At 43.3% G+C, this 18,435-nt stretch overlaps 1 protein-coding gene across 1 annotated transcript in view; it reads right to left on the bottom strand.

Moving 5' to 3' along the window:
- The window catches only part of NIPA1 (NIPA magnesium transporter 1), a 44,566-nt gene that overhangs the window by 12,254 nt on the left and 13,877 nt on the right, over positions 1 to 18,435 (bottom strand). The window contains exons 2-4 of the mRNA XM_053582043.1: positions 10,048 to 10,095; positions 8,833 to 8,923; positions 5,836 to 5,996 (exon numbers count right to left, since the gene is read on the bottom strand). Coding sequence (XP_053438018.1) covers positions 5,836 to 5,996; positions 8,833 to 8,923; positions 10,048 to 10,095 — 300 coding nt within the window. The remainder of the gene's footprint in view (positions 1 to 5,835; positions 5,997 to 8,832; positions 8,924 to 10,047; positions 10,096 to 18,435) is intronic.

The raw sequence follows: 18,435 nt of genomic DNA, 5'->3' as shown, positions 1-18,435 counted from the left end.
GGACTGCAGACTAATATAACCTTTTTGGAATGAAGTATGAAGAAATCTCAAAGAACTCAACCTAGACCTCCTGTTTGATCCTGCAATCCCATTACTGGGCATCTATCCAGAAGGAAAAAAACCCTTTTATTATAAAGATACCTGTACTAGGCTGTTTATCGCAGCCCAATTTACAATCGCTAAAATGTAGAAACAGCCTAAATGTCCTTCAACCCAGGAATGGATTGGTAAGCTGTGTTATATGTATACCATGGAATATTATTCAGCCATAAAAAATGGAGATTTTGGGTGGTGCCTGTGGCTCAGAGGAGTAGGCGCCAGCCCCATATGCCAGAGGTGGCGGGTTCAAACCCAGCCCCGGCCAAAAAAAAAAAAAAAAAAAATAGAGATTTTGCAGCATTTGTACTAATCTGGATGGAAGTGGAACACATTATTCTTAGAGAAGCAACACAGGAATAGAGAAGTATGAATCCTATGTATTCAACTTTGATATGAGGACAATTCATGACAATTAATGACATAGTAGGGCATGGGGGAAGAGGAGACCAGACAGAGAAGGAGGAAAGGGTTTGGGTAAGGAAAAGAAGGAAAAAAAAAGAACAAGAAAAAAATAGTAACTAATTCTTGCATAAATTGGATTTAATTTTGACCAAAGTACACTACTTAAATATTAATTTTTAATTCAACTTGTTAATATGTTGTTTAGGATACCGCATCCCCATTTATATGTGAAAAATGTTGGTAATTTCCCCTTTATAATAATATATTCTTTCCAATTTTAATGCCATGTGTTTCCAGATTAAGTAGAATGATTTTGAAGTATTTCTTCTTTTTCTATTGTCTATAAGATCTGGCATGATCTGTTTTTTAAAATTATCTTTTACTTTTATTTATAAATATTAGTTGTCTATTTTTTGAGACTTTGGAAAAAAAATAGTAAGAAGTTAACTGATGACTGTATACTGAACTCAGAGTCAAAGCATTCTATAATAGACACACTCTTATCTGACAATGTGAATGTTACTTTTTTTGCATTATTATTATTATTGCTTAATATTTTGATGCAGCAATTGTCTGATTTCTTTTCTGAATGTATTTATCTTTGTTCATTCTTTATGAAGTTTTTGTTTCTAGTCCTTATCTTAAACATTGTTATTGTTATTAAATTTTAAGCCTTTTTAATTCTGTCAAAGCAAAAAGTGGAAACCTAATAAACACATGTATATGTAAAAAAAAGTCAACAATCCCATATATTAATGGGGAAGAGAGATAAATAGAACCTTCTCTAAAGAAGACAGACGAATCGCTAGCAAACATATGAAAAAATGTTCATCATCTCAATTATTAAAGAAATGCAAATCAAAACCACCTTGAGGTATCATCTAACCCCAGCGATAAACGCCCACATCACAAAATCTCAAAACTGCAGATGCTGGCATGGATGTGGAGAGAAAGGAACACTTTTACACTGCTGGTGGGACTGCAAAATAATATAACTTCTTTGGAAGGAAGTACAGAGAAATCTCAAAGAACTTAAGCCATACCTCCCATTTGATCCTGCAATCTCATTACTGGGCTTCTACCCAGAAGGGAAAAAATCCTTTTATCATAAGGACACTTGTACTAGACTGTTTATCGCAGCTCAATTTACAATTGCCAAAATGTGGAAACAGCCTAAATGCCCACCAACCCAGGAATGGATTAACAAGCTGTGGTATATGTATACCATGGAATACTATTCAGCCATTAAAAAAATGGAGACTTTACAGCCTTTGTATTAACCTGGATGGAAGTGAAACACATTATTCTTAGTAAAGCATCACAAGAATGGAGAATCCTATGTATTTAATTTTGATATGAGGACAATTAATGACCTAGTACACAGTGGGGGGCAGGGGAAGGGGAGAACAGATAGAGAGAGAAAGGGAGAGGGGTGGAGGAAAGGAAGAGCAGACGGAGGGAAAGAGGGAGGGGGATGGGGTCTCCGTGTGCAACACACCTTTTGGGGGCAAGACACAATTGTAAGAGGGACTGTACCTAACAAATGCAATCAGTACACCTTGTTTCTCGTACCCTCAATGAATCCCCAACAATAAAAAAACAAGACCACATATTATATCTACTCATTCATATTCACTGATGTGAAATGTTTAAAATAGGTACATCTAGAAAGACAGAAAAGTAGATTACTGGTTGTGTAGGGCTGGGGAGTTGGGGGTGGGTAATGGAAGTGGCTCCTAATGGGCACAGGGTCTTTCTTAGGTGATGGAATGTTCTAAAACTGATTGTTGCACAATTCTATGAACATACTAAAGAAAATACTCATTGAATTGTATACTTTAAATGGATGAATTGTATCATATATGAATTATAATTCAATAAAGGTGTTTAAAATGAAAAAAAAAAAATAAGAGTTACTCTCCCACTCAGAGGATCGTGTTGCTGATGGTGAGACTTCCTGGGCATCTGGGTTGGGGTTACAACCCCCTCTTCAGTCAGTCTGTCTGTAGCTGGCAGATTCCCAGCAGCTTTGCGCAGGGTGTGGGGTCTCTCATAGTTGCACTTGAGCATTTTCATACTGAAATCCATATTTTATTGTAAAGTGCTGTCCTGCTATTTCTCCTTTATGTAACAGTTAGGGCTAATTATATTGATTGCTTTGAGAATTATACGAGGTTGTATTCTCTGTGAATTCTCGTAGATCGAAAATGGACCTGAGGGCACTTCTGGGAACCCACCTGCCCAGCAAACCAGCAGGTAAGGACAGGTAGACCAACAAAGCAAGCGTGGTCACACAAACCGCCAGGTATGGACACGTGGATCAGACAGCAGGGGGCACTTTCCAGAGGTGAGAAAAAGCAGCTAGGGAGCCCTGCTCTTAGAGCAGGTTTGGGAGACAGTATAGGAAAGTGACCCTGGAATGTCAGGGGACAGCTTTCAGGAGCCTGACCTACAAACTGGGGAGGAGCAATGGAAAGCAGGAAGATCCACACGTGTGAGGGTGTCTGGGCCGTGGCAGGAAGCTGAGGGGCTCTGAATGAGAGTGTGCAGGAGTGTCAGGAAGGTCAGGGGGCTGCATGTGGAGCAGCCTGGGTGTGTCTCAGGGGCAGGGGGCAGGGAACTTTCAGGCTGGGAAGGGATATAATTTGATTATGTTTCAGAAGGGCCTAGGCATCAAGATGGCTAGGGTTGGAATGGCTGGGGTAGAGATGGGTGGAAGCAGTGGAGATAACAAGAAGTGTCACCCCAAGGCGGCAGTGCTAAGGGGTAGGAATAAGAGGTGGGCAGTGGCCTGTGGAACAGAGTGGGGCAGGAGTGGGCATACCAGCCATAGGGCCGCTCAGACATGCCTCAGTAGCTGCACCTGAGAATGGGGCAGCGTGGAAAGACAAATGCACACCCAAGAAAACCTCACTATTTTCACGTGATCAACCTTGAATTCTTAGTTGCCTTTTGAGCAGGCAGCCAGATGCTCCTCAGTTTTGTGGCTGTTACCTTCTATTAGGGTCTTTAAACTATTTCATTATCACTCCCCCAAGGAACCATTTGACACTTTTCACTCTAATCACTCATGCTATTAGTTTTTTTTTTTTTTTTTTTTTTGAGACAGGGTCTTGCTCTGTTACCCTGGCTATGGTGCAGTGGCACCATCAGAACTCACCCTGCCCTCTATGAAATTTTAATATCATTGATAGGTGAATATCTGATTACATATTGCATTTACAACTATGCTTTATACATTAAAAGAGGGTGAGGAGGTGTACCTGGCGGCTCACACCTATAAACACAGCACTTTAGAAAGCTGGGTAGAAGGATCATTTGAGAACAGGCTGAGCAACATAGTTCTCTACCAAAAACAAACAAACAAACAAACAAACAAAAAAACCCCACATCTCAGTAGATGCACAACTACAGGCCCACATGAGAGAAAACAAAACTACATTCAAGAACGGTGGGGAAAGGGGGAGATTAGTAATCTCACACCTAATGGGTACAATGGAGAGTACAGGGCACACCTCCTGCACCCTCAACTACAACTTAGACTTTACCTAACAAATGCAAACAATGGGCGCAACGCCTGTGGCTCAGTGAGTAGGGCACTGGCCCCACATACCAGAGTGGCCGGTTCAAACTCGGCCCTAGCCAAACTGCAACAAAAAATAGCCAAACTGTTGTGGCGGGCACCTGTGGTCCCAACTACTCAGGAGGGTGAAGAGAATCACCTAAGCCCAGGAGTTGGAGGTTGCTGTGAGCTGTGAAAAAATAAATAAATAAAACCTTTAAAAAACAAAACAAATGCAAACAGGGTATGTATCCTTATGCTAATCTGAAAAAAATAAATAAGAAAAATTAGCTAGGTGTAGTGGCATTTCCCTGTAGTCTCAGCTACTCAGGAGGCTCCAATGAACTATGATTTTGCCACTGCTCTCTAGCCTGGGTGACTGAGGGAGACACTGTCCCTTAAAAAAAAAAAGTATGAGATTTTTCTCCCTCCAGGACTAGTTTTTACTCTCTGGGGATGATACTGAAAGAACACAAGCCTTACAGAGCTTTCCTCAATTTTCCATTACTTTCCTCTCTTTGAATATCAGGGATCATATATGATTCAGCTGTTTCAGAGATCAAGTACAGATTTAAAATTTCCTCTGAGGCAATTATTTGACAAAAATTCATTCTGGTGTTTTTACCTACAGAAAGAAAAAATAAGAAAAAAGAATAAATTAAGTGGCCACGATAATCTTATTTTATATGCCAGGTTTTAAAAAAAGTTTTTCATGTTAAAAATAAAATTTCTTTCCTGGCTGGGGATGGAGGCTCGTGCCTGTAATCCTAGCACTTTGGGAGGCCAAGGCAGGTGGCTCCCTTGATCTCATGAGTTTGAGACCAGCCAGAGCAAGAGTGAGACCAGGTCTCTACTAAAAATAGAAAAACTGAGGCAAGAGGATCGCTTGATCCCAAGAGTTGAAGGTTGCTGTGAACTATGATGATGCCATGGCACTCTACCCAGGGCGACAGCTTGAGACTGTATCTCAAAAAAAAAAAAAAAAAATTTCTTTCCTATGGTGATAATCAAATTAGCCACTTTTTTTATACAAATAAGTTAGGACCTGAATATGTTGGTATCATCACATTTATCAAAAAATATGTAGCCTTTGCATCTGTCCTTCTGGAAACTGTGAAAGTAAATCCCCCAGGACACTCACATCTGGTTCTCTGATCCCTTTTTTACACCATGACTTTGTGCTCTCGTTTCTTCCAGTATGGGACATAGTTTGCCTTTTTGGGAGTAAATGAGTATCATGATGCTAGGATGAAACATTACAGGGAGATGCAACTAGAATCCCTTTTTCAAGTTTCACAGTATTTACTGCTGCTGTGTCCATCACAGCAAAAGAGGCCACCTCTTCTGGTCTAGACATATCTGTAATCAGATACTGCTGCACTGGCACCTGCCTATGATTCTTGGTGAGTAACACAGGGCAGTCTACTGGCAGTGAAATCTACACGTTGATGTAATTAAGTAGTGTTTCTCATTGCATTTATAAAAACAAAACAAAACAAAACAGAGAAAGAGAAAATAAATTATATCAAAGGGATACCAGGTCTCAGCTCTCAGACAGCACCACATGGGATGGGAGAGGTGCCCAACTGGGTAGAAGGGCAGCAGGAAGGCAATCCATAGGGAAGGAGGCTGGATGGGCAGGGAGTGAAGGTCCACAGGGCTGGGGGCCTGGGCCAGGTGGTGACAGCTTTGGGTGCCGACAGGTTTGCCCAAGCTCCTAGCAGATGTCAGGGCAGAGGCCCGGATGCAGGGCTGGGGCTCCCCACACTCACCTGGATTGGTCAGCTTCTCTTCCAACTCTGCCTGCGTCGTCACGCTCTCCGACTTTGGGGAGTGGATAATGAGCACAACAGAGCCTGCACAGCTCAGCAGACACCCCAGCTTGCCCAAGATGTTGAGCTTTTCCTTAAGAAGGTAAGAAGCTAAAATGGACCTTCAGTGTAAAAAAACAAAGCACAGTGATCAGAGTTTAAATCCACCCATCTGACCTCTTTGTACTAACTGCAGATATTTTGTCTATTAAAAAAAATCACATTTTCTTAATAGCCATTATTATAAATTTCATTTTTAAGAACAGAAAAGATTAGGATTTTATTGAAGTTGTTATTTCAACACAAAAGGATTTTCATACCAATTCCATGCAAAATCACTACATAGTTAATGACACTCTTCTTTTCTTTTCTTTTCTTTTGAGGTAAGAGTCTCACTTTGTCACCCTGAATAGAGTACCGTGGCATCACAGCTCACAGCAACCTCCAACTCTCGGGCTCAAGCGATGCTCTTTTCTCAGTTTTTCTATTATTAGTAGAGGATGGAGTCTCACTTTGGCTCAGGCTGGTCTCAAACCTGTGAACTCAGGAAATACACTTGCCTAAGCCTCATGTTACAGCCATGAGTCACCTCGCTGGTTTAACATTCAAAACTTTAAAAGTAAGGTCACTTTACTTTTTCAAGGCAAAAAATATACATATTCTTCATAAAACATCTATAGTCTTCAGGTTTTATGTGTTCTGTTACTTCCCTGCATCAGTAAAAGGTCTGAATTGGGAAACTTATGCTCAATTCAGTAGGTCACAGGACCGCTCGTTCTCATTTTACTGGTGTGTAATACTCAAGAATACTCGGAACATGAATACCCAGGAGGAGGGCACAGCAGGCCCAGGTGTGTGCTGGATTATTTCCTTTAATCCTCATTTTACAGATAAGGAAACTGAACCTCAGACAGGATCAGCACTGAATCTAAGACCACAAAGCAAACAAAAGAAAAAACCCTGGTCATGTCATACCCATAAAGCCAAAATGCCCATCTTTTCCTTTATGCCACTATATCCCTTTGGCTAGACAGCCTTGTCCTCAAGGAACACCCAGCAATGTAGCTGGGAAAATAAGCAATGTCACTCAAAATACCAACAAAAGATCTAAGAATGCACAGCTGGGGCCAGGTGCATGGCTCACACCTGTAATCCCAGTACTCTGGGAGGCTGAGGCAAGTGGCTTACCTGAGCTCAGGGGTTCGAGATGAGCCTGAGCAAGAGTAAGATCCGACCTCTAAAAAAAATAGCCAGGTGTTGTGGGGCACTTGTAGTCCCACTTACTTGGGAGGCTGAGGCAAGAGGATCACTTGAACCCAAGAGTTGGAGGTTGCTGTGAGTCCATGGCACTCTACCCAGGGCAACAAAGTGAAACTTTTTCTTTCTTTTTTTTTTTTTTTGTAGAGACAGAGTTTCACTTTATTGCCCTCGGTAGAGTGCCATGGCATCACACAGCTCACAGCAACCTCCAACTCCTGGGCTTAGGCGATTCTCCTGCCTCAGCCTCCCGAGTAGCTGGGACTACAGGCGCCCGCAACAACGCCCAGCTATTTTTTTGCTGCAGTTTGGCCGGGGCTGGGTTTGAACCCGCCACCCTCGGCATATGGGGCCCGCGCCCTGCTCACTGAGCCACAGGCGCCACCCCCAAAGTGAAACTTTTTCAAAAACAACAAACAAACAAACAGAAAAACTGGTATTTCATTTTTTTCTTCTATCCTATCTCTGTGTATTGATGATTTCTTCAAAGATAAAACAGAATATAAATTGGTTCATGAGAGGACAGATGTTGAACTATTTAATAAATATTTCATAAAATCATTTTTGGAGGGCAGCAATTATGGCTCAAGGAGTAGGGCACCGGAGGTGGTGGGTTCAAACCCAGCCCCAGCCAAAAAAAAAAAAAAAAGAAAAAAAATCATTTTTGTAATTAGCCTGGTTATCAAAGCGAGAATCCATTTGCAATGTTCAACAGCTGACAGCCTTCACACCTCACTCCTCCCTTTCCTCTTTGTCCCACATCTAGGTAACCTGACCAGAGTTTGTACATGCCCTCGGTCCCTGAAGGTCTTGGTTCCTTGGTACAGGCAGAAATTTCAAACCACACAAGCTCCATTCTAAGCATGTGAACCCCCACCACTCATCTCCTAACTACAGTAAAAACTTAAAGCTTCCGGGCGGCGCCTGTGGCTCAGTGAGTAGGGCGCCGGCCCCATATGCCGAGGGTGGTGGGTTCAAACCCAGCCCCGGCCAAACTGCAACAAAAAATAGCCGGGCGTTGTGGTGGGCGCCTGTAGTCCCAGCTATTCGGGAGGCTGAGGCAAGAGAATTGCTTAAGCCCAGGAGTTGGAGGTTGCTGTGAGCTGTGTGACGCCACGGCACTCTACCGAGGGCGGTACAGTGAGACTCTGTCTCTACAAAAAAAAAAAACAAAAAAACAAAAAAACTTAAAGCTTCCTCCCACTCTCACTCACAACGCTTTTAGGGAATCCATGTGCTGTTGACTATGTGAGTCATAAACCCATTTCCCATCCACTGGTGCCCATGTGTCATTTGTCTCACAAGGTGAGCAGTGGGTGACTGCTCAGCATCCACACCCAGCAAGCGACACTAAGCACCAAATAAATACCAGCTGATCCCTCTGCTTAATGATTTCTCAGAATAACTTGTCATGCTGTCAGGAAGACTCTATAGTCTCTAAGAAGTTTTCCAGGGCAAAGCCCAGGAGAATGAGAGCATCGGATTCATCAGTAGGCATAAAGGAGTTAGAATTTAAAATACACTACAGCAAACTTTAAAAGAACTGTATTTGAAGGGATAAAATTAAATGACAGAGTGGAATACTACTGATCTTCAGTTACAATTTTACTTTTGTCTTTTTGACAACTATTTAAAATGAAAAGGTTTTTTAAATATCTGAACTACATACTAAACACTAAAACACAGAATCTTAACTCTCACCCAAACGGCACTCCAAGGGCACCCAGGGGCGTCACCAGGACCGTGGGGACTGCCGTGTAAGCCAGGAAATTTCCAATTTGGCCAACAGCCACTGTGAAGAAAATACAGGGATACTACCTGCAGTCAGAGAGCTCTCTTTTAGTGCTGATCACATAGTGGAATTCTGCAAGGCTCTGTTCTAACAGGGCTACTTCTTTTCCATTACTTGTGAGGATCAAATCTGGTGTGCCATTTGCACGTTTAAGGGTCATGGTGGCAGACAACAGCCCCACAGCCTCTCTGGTCCAACCAGTTAGGACAGTAGATTCAGTCTCTCATAAAAATGCCCAGCCTATCCAGCAGTGACTGACAGTGTGCGCGGCACTGAGTGTATTTCTACTGTCTTAACATATCCTTGTTTCAAGCCAGGCAGAACTTCCTGTGCCCCTTCACATGGCCTGAGACCTGCTCCAGTGTGGGAAGGTGGCCACAGTGACAGGCAGCTTCCTGTACAGGACTGTTCCTGGGGCTACACCCAGACAGAGCTTTTAAAGGAGCTCTTCAATAGATGGAATCACTGCTGGTTAAGCTGTGTCTTGTCTAAAAGATGACATATGGGGTGGTGCCTGTGGCTCAAAGGAGTAGGGCACCGTCCCCTTATGCTGGAGGTGGTGGGTTCAAACCCAGCCCGGGCCAAAAACTGCAAAAAAAAAAAAAAAAAAAGATGACATATGACAGATAAACCACATAATATTTTTGAAATTTCTCATATAATTTCTTTTACATTTAGAGCTCTTAACTTTATTATTTGCTTTTACATGATAGCACACAAACTTTGATCTGGTCTTTAAGTTGAGTCAAGAATCTCTCCTTTTTTAAACCAACTAAGTTGAGCAAAATGAGATAGCCTCACACATGGAATTTCCCCAAATGCCAAGAACTCAATGACTTGTGAGTAAGCCAGAGCTGTCTTAAATCCTTTAGGCCCAGGACAGGACTAGATTCAGGGCTACTTATGGGCAACACGAGCCTCTGCCACCTCTGTTGGTCCTGTGGTTGTCCATCTTCTCCTTCTCAACATACTGAAGGACAGCAGAGGAGGGACGAGCCTGGGAAGGTGGGGAACAGCCCCCTCTTCTGGACGGACCTCATCTCAGCCCCTTTGCCCTGCTCTGACAAATGGTCAATCTTAACAAAGAAAAAAGACCAGACTGTTCGCCACGCAGGCATACTTACTAGCAATGGTGCCGGCCCACCACACAATGTCTGTTAGATAGGAGGTGCCTGCAGAAGAATGAAAGAAAAAAGGTCAGGAGAGAGTATTTACAAGCCACAGGTTGTCAGCAAGCAACAAACCTAAAAGAGAAACTTTTATGTGAAAACTAAAATTGAAAAGAATTGAAGGCCATGCTGTTTATTCACCCTCTAAAGAATGTTTTGTTTAGTCTATAAATAGCAACGTAAGAGGCCAGGAAAAGTGTTCAAGTAAAGATATTTTTGCCATCAACACAAGCTGACCCAAATAAGCAAAAGAGATCTTTATAAATTGGCTTTCTTTGCCCCAATAACCCACTGTAGAGACACAGATATACTCCACAACAGAGTTTTATGTGGCTCTCAAATGAGATTGGGTCTTTAAAGCCCAAATCTCTCATGCATTTACTGTAACCCATTTATATGATAATTTTATTATCATAAGGTTCAATGGCTTAAATAGTTACTCAACCTTCATAACTTATAAGCCTTCTGAGATGGCTCTGCTTTTTAACCACTGGAGCACTAGAGCCTCACCCTCTCTTGACACCTTCACATTTCACAGGACACTTGCTGTGCCTCTGTCAGGTTAACCCCCCATCCTGGTGCAGGACGTGAGGCCTTACCCCATTGTGCCTCCTCCTGTCCTCTGGGACAGGTGCTTAACAGGGAGGGTCTCCCCACTTTTGAGAAACACTTGTGTCCTGCAGATATGTCAAAATGCTCCTAGTGTTAGAGGGATTTTTTTTTTTTTTACTGCAGATTGAAGTACCTAATTCTAATCAGATGTTTTATGCATAATTCTCAGTAGTAAAACACAGTGATTAAGTATAAGAAACACAGGAGGCCAGGCTGGAGGATCAGAGCTATGAAACTGAACCAATATGTAAGTAGGAATTGTGGAGTTAGAATATCACCATTTAGTTGGGTGCAGTGACTCACACCTGTAATCCAGCACTCTTGGGAGGCAGAGGTGGGAGGATGGCTTGAGCCCAGGAGTTCCATCCTGAGCAAAAGAAAGAACCCCATCTCTACTAAAAATAGGAAAATCAGCCAAGTGTCATGGCAGGCACCTATAGTCCCAGCTACTTGAGAGGCTGAGGCAAGAGGATCACTTGAGGCCAGAAGTTTGAGGTTACTGTAAGCTATGACGCCACGGAATTCTACCCAGGTGACAGAGTAAAACAAATAAACAAACAAACGGAATTCTACCCAGGTGACAGAGTAAAACAAATAAACAAACAAACAAAAAAGAATACCACCATTTGACTACCAAGAATAATCAATGGATACTAAAATAAATATGCTGAGGCAAGAGAATCGCTTGACCCCAAGAGTCTGAGGTTGATATGAGCTGTGACTCCATGGCACTCTACCAAAGGCGACATAGTGAGACTCTGTCTCAAAAAAAAAAAGTTAGGGGTGGTGCCTGTGGCTCACTGGGTAGGGCGCCGGCCCCATATACTGAGGGTGGCAGGTTCGAACCTGGCCCCAGCCAAATTGCAATAAAAAATAGCCAGGCAATGTGGTGGGTGCCTATAGTCCTAGCTACTCGGGAGGCTGAGGCAAGACAATCGCCTAAGCCTAGGAATTGGAGGTTTTTGTGAGCTGTGATGCCATAGCATTCTACCAAGGGCAACAAAGTGAGACTCTGTCTCTAAAAACAAAACAAACAAAAATCATTAAAAAAGATGTCAGTTTATGGAGGAACAGTACTATCACAAAAGAAAAAGTCATCTTTACGAGACGCCTGGCAGACAGCAGCAGCGGGATAGACAGCATCGTGGCCTCTGAGGGGAGGCACGTGGAGGACATAGCAAAACATCTGTCACACTCCTGCCAAACCAAAGCCTAAAACAAATCATGAGGACACAGGAGACAAATCCAGACTGTGGAAAGCGTAAAATCAGCTGGCCTGCATGCTTCAAAAAGAGCAAGGTCATGGGAGACCAAGGAAGGTGGAAGAACTATTGTGGATTAAAGGAAGCCAAAGGGACATGTTAACGAAACACAACACATGATGCCTGACTGGGAGAAAAAAAGGTTGTTATAAAGGACAGGTCTCCCTCACCTTTTAAGCCAAAATTAGGAAAAATTTTTCTGCATCCAAAGGTACTAGACAAGTCAAATTTTTCTTTGTGTAGGAAGCTGCCCCACACCGCTGCTGCAGATCAAAAGTGCATGTGGTCCCCAAGGGTCTCTTTCCAGGAGCACCCCCATGCTCAACCCTGAAGGATGTGCATGGCCCTCTGAGCCCTTCCACCTGTGCCCGTGTCCTCACAGAGCGGGCTGCCCTACAGTCCTTCCTCCTCCTTCAGCCCGGAGCTCAGATAGCCCGCATTCCACTTTAGTCCCCAGCCCTGTCAAAAGTAGATGTTTTTTTGGTACATCAAGAAACAATAGGGCTTCTTTACAGCTTCACCCTCAAGCATCACTGTCCCTGAAGCTCCTGAAGTCACTCAGCGGCACCCTCAGGAAATGCCGGTGCCTGGAGCCTCCTCTCTCCAGCAGGGCCCAGAGCCTTCTCTCTCCAGCTGGGCCAGCTTCTGTTGCTCTTCTGGCCCAACCTCAGCAAGACCGGGAGCCCTGAAGAACACCAAGAGGTTTGTTTGCATTGCCACACTCAAGCCCCCTCCTCACTCCTAACCTGGGAGGTAGCAGTGGCTAAGCTCCGGGGCAGGGGGTGTCCTACCTGCCGCCACATGTTGATTTTTGTGAGGACTTGTTCTGCTTATCTGTGGTGTTAGATATTGCAAAAAGTGTCCATGGACATTTTTTTTTTGTGCTAATCATCTTTTGTTAGTGTTTGTGTATTTAATGTGTGGCCTGAGCCAACTCCTCTTCTTCCAATGGATGGTAGAGAAAATAAAAGGTTGGACACCCCTGCCTGGGCTTCTCTCCACATCAGAAACTGAAAGCTGTGTGGTTGTTGATAACGGTTAAGCCATAAGACAATGATGGGTTTGCTAGTATGAAAATATCGATTGGCAGTGATACTGGCCAAGCATGGATTATGGCTTTTTTTTAAAAGACAGAGTATCCTCTGTCACCTTGGGTAGAGTGCTATGCCCTCAGCCTTGCTCAAAGCAACCTCAAACTCTTGGGTTCAAGTGATCCTGCTACTTCAGCCTCTTGAGTAGCTGGGACTACAGGTGCCCACCACATCACCCGGCTAATTTTTCTATTTTTAATAGAGACAGGGTCTCACTCTTGCTCAGGCTGGTATCAAACTTTTGAGCTCAAGGGATCCTCTGCCTCAGCCTCCCAGAGTGCTGGGATCACAGGTGTGAGCCACCGCACCTGGCCAGATGCATAGCTTTTAATACTTTCCATTTACTATAAATGTGATCAGAAATGGCCTTAAAATACAGCTTTCTAATATAAAAATACAGAGAATTGTCTATATTATTTTCCTTCCTTTTTTTCCAGAAAAAACTGCTTTCACTCACGTGTGCTCCTAATAGCAATGAGAGAAGTTGCTTCTAAAGCAAAGCAAGAGTGGATCACTAGTTCTTTGTACATTAGTGGTTTGACTTCAAGAATGTATAAAAAGGACAGGTGCAGTGGCTCATGCCTGTAATCCCAGCACTCTGGAAGGCTGAGGTGGGTGGACCACTTCAGCTCAGGAGTTTGAGACCAGCCTGAGCAAGAGCAAGACCTTGTCTCTAAAAATAGCTGGGTTATAACTAAGAAAATGCCATGAAGGCTACGTTGAACAGTTTGATGAGAATATTTCAGATTGTATATGAAACCAGCACATTATACCCCTTGATTGCACTAATGTACACAGCTATGATTTAACAATAAAAAAATAAATAAATAAAAAATAAAAATAGGTGGGTGTTAGGCCGGGCTCAGTGGCTCATGCCTATAATCCTAGCACCCTGGGAGGCCGAGGCAGGTGGATTGCTTGAGCTCACCAGTTCAAGACAAGCCTGAGCAAAAGCAAAACTCTATCTCTACTAAAAATAGAAAAACGGAGGCAAGAGGATCGATTGACCCTGAGTTGGAGGTTGCTGTGAGCTATGACACCACAGTACTCTACCCAGGGCAACAGCTTGAGACTCTGTTTCAAAAAAAAAAAGAAAAGAAAAGAATGTCTAAAAAGATGCCACATAGTTTTACAGGGTTCTTTAAAAAGAAGGACTAAGAATCAAGAAATACCCTTTCCTGACACCAACACAGCTAGATGAAACCATTAACTAGAATGAACCTGAGCACTGACATTCACCAATGTACTAATGGAATTAATATAATACTTGAAGCTCTTTTGCACACAGAATTTATTTTCCTAAAGAAATAGTCTGGGGTGGCACCTGTGGCTCAGTGAGCAGGGCGCTGGCCCCCTATACCAATGGTGGTGGGTTCAAACCCAGCCCCAGCCAAACTGCAACAACAAAAAAATAGCCGGGTGTTGTTGCGGATGCCTGTAGTCCCAGCTACTCGGGAGGCTGAGGCAAGAGAATCGTTTAAACCCAGGAGTTGGAGGTTGTTGTGAGCTGTGATATCATGGCACTCTACCAAGGGGGATAAAGTGAGACTCTGTCTCTAAAAAAAAAAAAAAAAAAAAAAAAAAAGAAAGAAATAGTCTGACAATCATGTAAAAGAATAGTTATAGGACTTACACTATCTGATTTTAAGATTTACTATAACTACACAATCAAGACAGTGTGGTAGGGGCATAAGGGCAGATATACACAATGGGACAGAATGGAGCTCCAACATGGGTGCACACGTGTCCAGTCAGATTACACTGCAGCCTCCCTGCCATCTCAGATACACACATTGGAACAGAACAGAACTCCAACAGGGGTGCACCTGCGCCCAGTCAGATCACAATGTAGCCTCTCTGCCATCTGATGGTGAGTAAAGGCATCTCTTCAATAAATGGTGCTAGAGCAACTGGCTGCTGGGAGGGAAAATACTGAACCTTGATTATTTCATCCCTCAGACTATACCCCAAAATTAGCTCAAGATGGCTCATGGACCTAAAGGCAATACTATAGCTATGGAGCTCCAATAAGACACAAGCAGACGGCACAGCAACCTGGGGAGAGGCGAGGGGATCACTTAAACCCAGAAGTTTGAAGTTGCTGTGAGGTATGATGATACTACGACACTATACCCAGGTGACAGAGTGAGACTCTGTCTCAAAAAACAAAACAAAACAAACATGAAAAGACAAGCCACAGAGAAAATACCTGTAATCTCTATGTCTAACAAACTACTTGCATCTATAAAATATATGTTTGTATGTAGATATTACAGATGCAGATACTCCCTGCCAATCAATAAGGAAAAGGTAGAACCTAACATGACACAGACAGAAGTCTTGAGAAGATTCTACACAAGAGAGCATTTACAAATACCCAATCAACTCTGTAAAAGTTGCTCAGTGTCATTAGGTATCCAGGAAATACAAATTAAAATCACAATGAGGCTTTCAGGCCACATACACTGGGGCTGGTAGGTTCGAACCCAGCATGGGCCTGTTAACCAATGATAACTACAACAAAAAAATAGCCGGGTGTTGTGGCAGGCGCTTGTAGTCACAGCTACTTGGGAGGCTGAGGCAAGAGAATGGCTTAAGTCCAAGAGTTTGAGGTTGCTGTGAGCTATAACGCCACGGCACTCTACTCTACCAGGGGGCAAGAAAGTAAGACTCCATCTCAAAAAAAAAAAAAAAAGGTTGCTCACGGCAACCTCAAGCTCTTGGGCTCAAGCAATTCTCTTGCCTCAATCTTCCAAGTAGCTGAGACTACAGGTGCCTGCCACAATGACCAGCTATATTTAAAGATGGGGTCTTGCTCTGGCTTAGGCTGGTCTTGAACCTGTGAGCTCAGGCAATCCACCTGCCTCAGCCTCCCAGAGTGCTGAGATTACAGGTATGAGCCACCGTACCTGGCTAACACATTGTATCTTTACAATCTGTGCAGCCTGCTCTATGTAGTTATCCCTCAATATCAAAAAAGAAGAAATGACTGACAAATAATAGTTAAATTTCTTGACAGTGATGATGGTTTCACAGGCATATACTTATCTTCACACTCATGGAGATGTACATGAAATACGTATGGTTTTTTATGTCAATAGTTCCTCAGTAAAGTAGTTTAAGTAATTTTAAAACAATTTTAATAAAAATGTTAAATTTCTAGGCTAGCCCACACAATGCTGACCATAACAGAACTAAGCACTGTAATAAAGTTACTCAGAGTTTCTATGAGAAATGTCATTTGTGTTTCAGGTGGAAAATAAGAGTCCAGCACCTTGGAACATATTCTCCCTCCAGGGAAGCTCAGCACGGAACCTGTGTTCTGTTTCTTTATCAATCCAACAAATATTTACTGAGAACCATCGGTATCCACAAAGACTTAAAAATATAAGACATAGACATGTGTCTGCCCTCACAGAGTCCTCTTCCTCTTTGCCTCAACCACGGAGGAACTTCTCTTTTTCTTTTTTTTCTTTCTAAGAGATGTGTCACTGCATTGCCCAGGCTGGACTCAAATGATCTTACCACCTCAGCCTCCCAAGTAGCTGAGACTACAGGCATATGCCACACCCAGCTTGTTTGTGTTTTCTTTTTATCATTTCTCCCCTCCCACCCGGCCACAAAGGAGCTTTCTCTTCTCCTTTCCCATCACAGAGATGAGGCTGCCCCCACTCACCCCAAGGGCAGAGAAGCTACAGGGCAGAGGCCTACTTCCCTGATAGGCAGACAGCTGGCATCATACCTGTACTGCTATAACCTATTGCTGTGAACAGAAAAATCCAGGTTAATGAGCTCTCAGATATGTGTACTAGAAAGGAACTGTGGCAGAGAAACCCCAACATGATGGGGTTGCAATTTGTGGCCGGGGCTGGGTTTGAACCCGCCACCTCTGGCATATGGGGCTGGTGCCCTACCCCTTTGAGCCATAGGCGCCACACGGAAAAAATATTTTTAATAAATGTTTATGTTTCTGCCACACTTAAATATGAATATGTCTCTCTTAAGCATTGCTGGTAGGAATGAAAACAAATATAATATTCCTGGAAATAAAAAAAAGAATATATACCTATGTGTTATAAAAACACTACACTTTTAAAACTCTTATTTTAGGCCGGGTGCAGTGGCTCACACCTGTAATCCCAGCTCTTGGAAGGTTGAGGTGGATCACCTGAGCTCACAGGTTTGAGACCAGCCTGAGCCAGAGTCAGACCTCGTCTCTAAAAATAGCCGGGTGTTGTGGTGGGTGCCTGTGGTCCCAGCTACTTGGGAGGCTAAAACAAGAGAATTGCTTGAGCCTAAGAGTTGGAGTTGCTGTGAGCTGTGAAGCCATAGCACTCTACCAAGTGAGACTCTATCTCAAAAAAATAGAATAATATAAAATAAAAAATAAGAAAACTTCTTATTTCCAGGGAACTACCCAAGAGAAATAATCAAAATTTAAATAAAGATTTATATGTATGGAAGCCAGGTGCGATGGCTCATGCTTGTAATCCTAGCACTCTGAAAGGCAGAGGCAGGTGGATAGCGTGAGCTCACAAGTTTAAGACCAGCTTGAGGAAAAGCAAGACCCCATCTCTACTAAAAATAGAAAAACTAGGCAGTACCAGTGGCTCAGTGGGTAGGGTGCCGGCCTCATATACCGAGGGTGGTGGTTTGAACCCGGCCCCACCAAACTGCAACAAAAAATAGCCAGGCATTGTGGCGGGTGCCTGTAGTCTCAGCTACTCAGGAGGCTGAGGCAAGAGACTCGCCTAAGCCCAGGAATTGGAGGTTGCTGTGAGCTGTGTGACGCCACCGCACTCTACTGAGGACGATAAAGCAAAACTCTGTGTCTTAAAAAAAAAAAATAGAAAAACTGAGGCAAGAAGATCGCTTGAGCCCAAGAGTTGGAGGTTGCTGTGATGCCACTGTACTCTACCCAGGGTAAAAACTTGAGACTCTGTCAAAAAAAAAAAAAAAAAAAAAGATTTATATGTATGGATGGTCATTATTTATAATAGCAAAGAAACTGGAAGTGTCCATCTCTAAAAAAAGTAGAATAACATTCATGCAGCTCTGTATGTTTTTTATTTATTTTTTATTTTTTTGTAGAGACAGAGTTTCCCTTTATGGCCCTTGGTAGAGTGCCGTGGCGTCACACAGCTCACAGCAACCTCCAACTCCTGGGCTTAAGTGATTCTCCTGCCTCAGCCTCCCGAGTAGCTGGGACTACAGGCGCCCACCACAATGCCGGCTATTTTTTTATTGCAGTTCGGCCAGGGCCGGGTATGAACCCGCCACCCTCGGTATATGGGGCCGGCACCTTACCGACTGAGCCACAGGTGCCGCCCAGCTCTGAATGTTTTTGAAGAGCACTGAACACCAGGGGGACAAGCCTG

This window comes from Nycticebus coucang, chromosome 2 (assembly GCF_027406575.1).
Source record: "Nycticebus coucang isolate mNycCou1 chromosome 2, mNycCou1.pri, whole genome shotgun sequence".
NCBI classification, from domain to species: Eukaryota; Metazoa; Chordata; class Mammalia; order Primates; family Lorisidae; genus Nycticebus; species Nycticebus coucang.
This window is presented reverse-complemented; position numbering and strand designations above follow the sequence as displayed.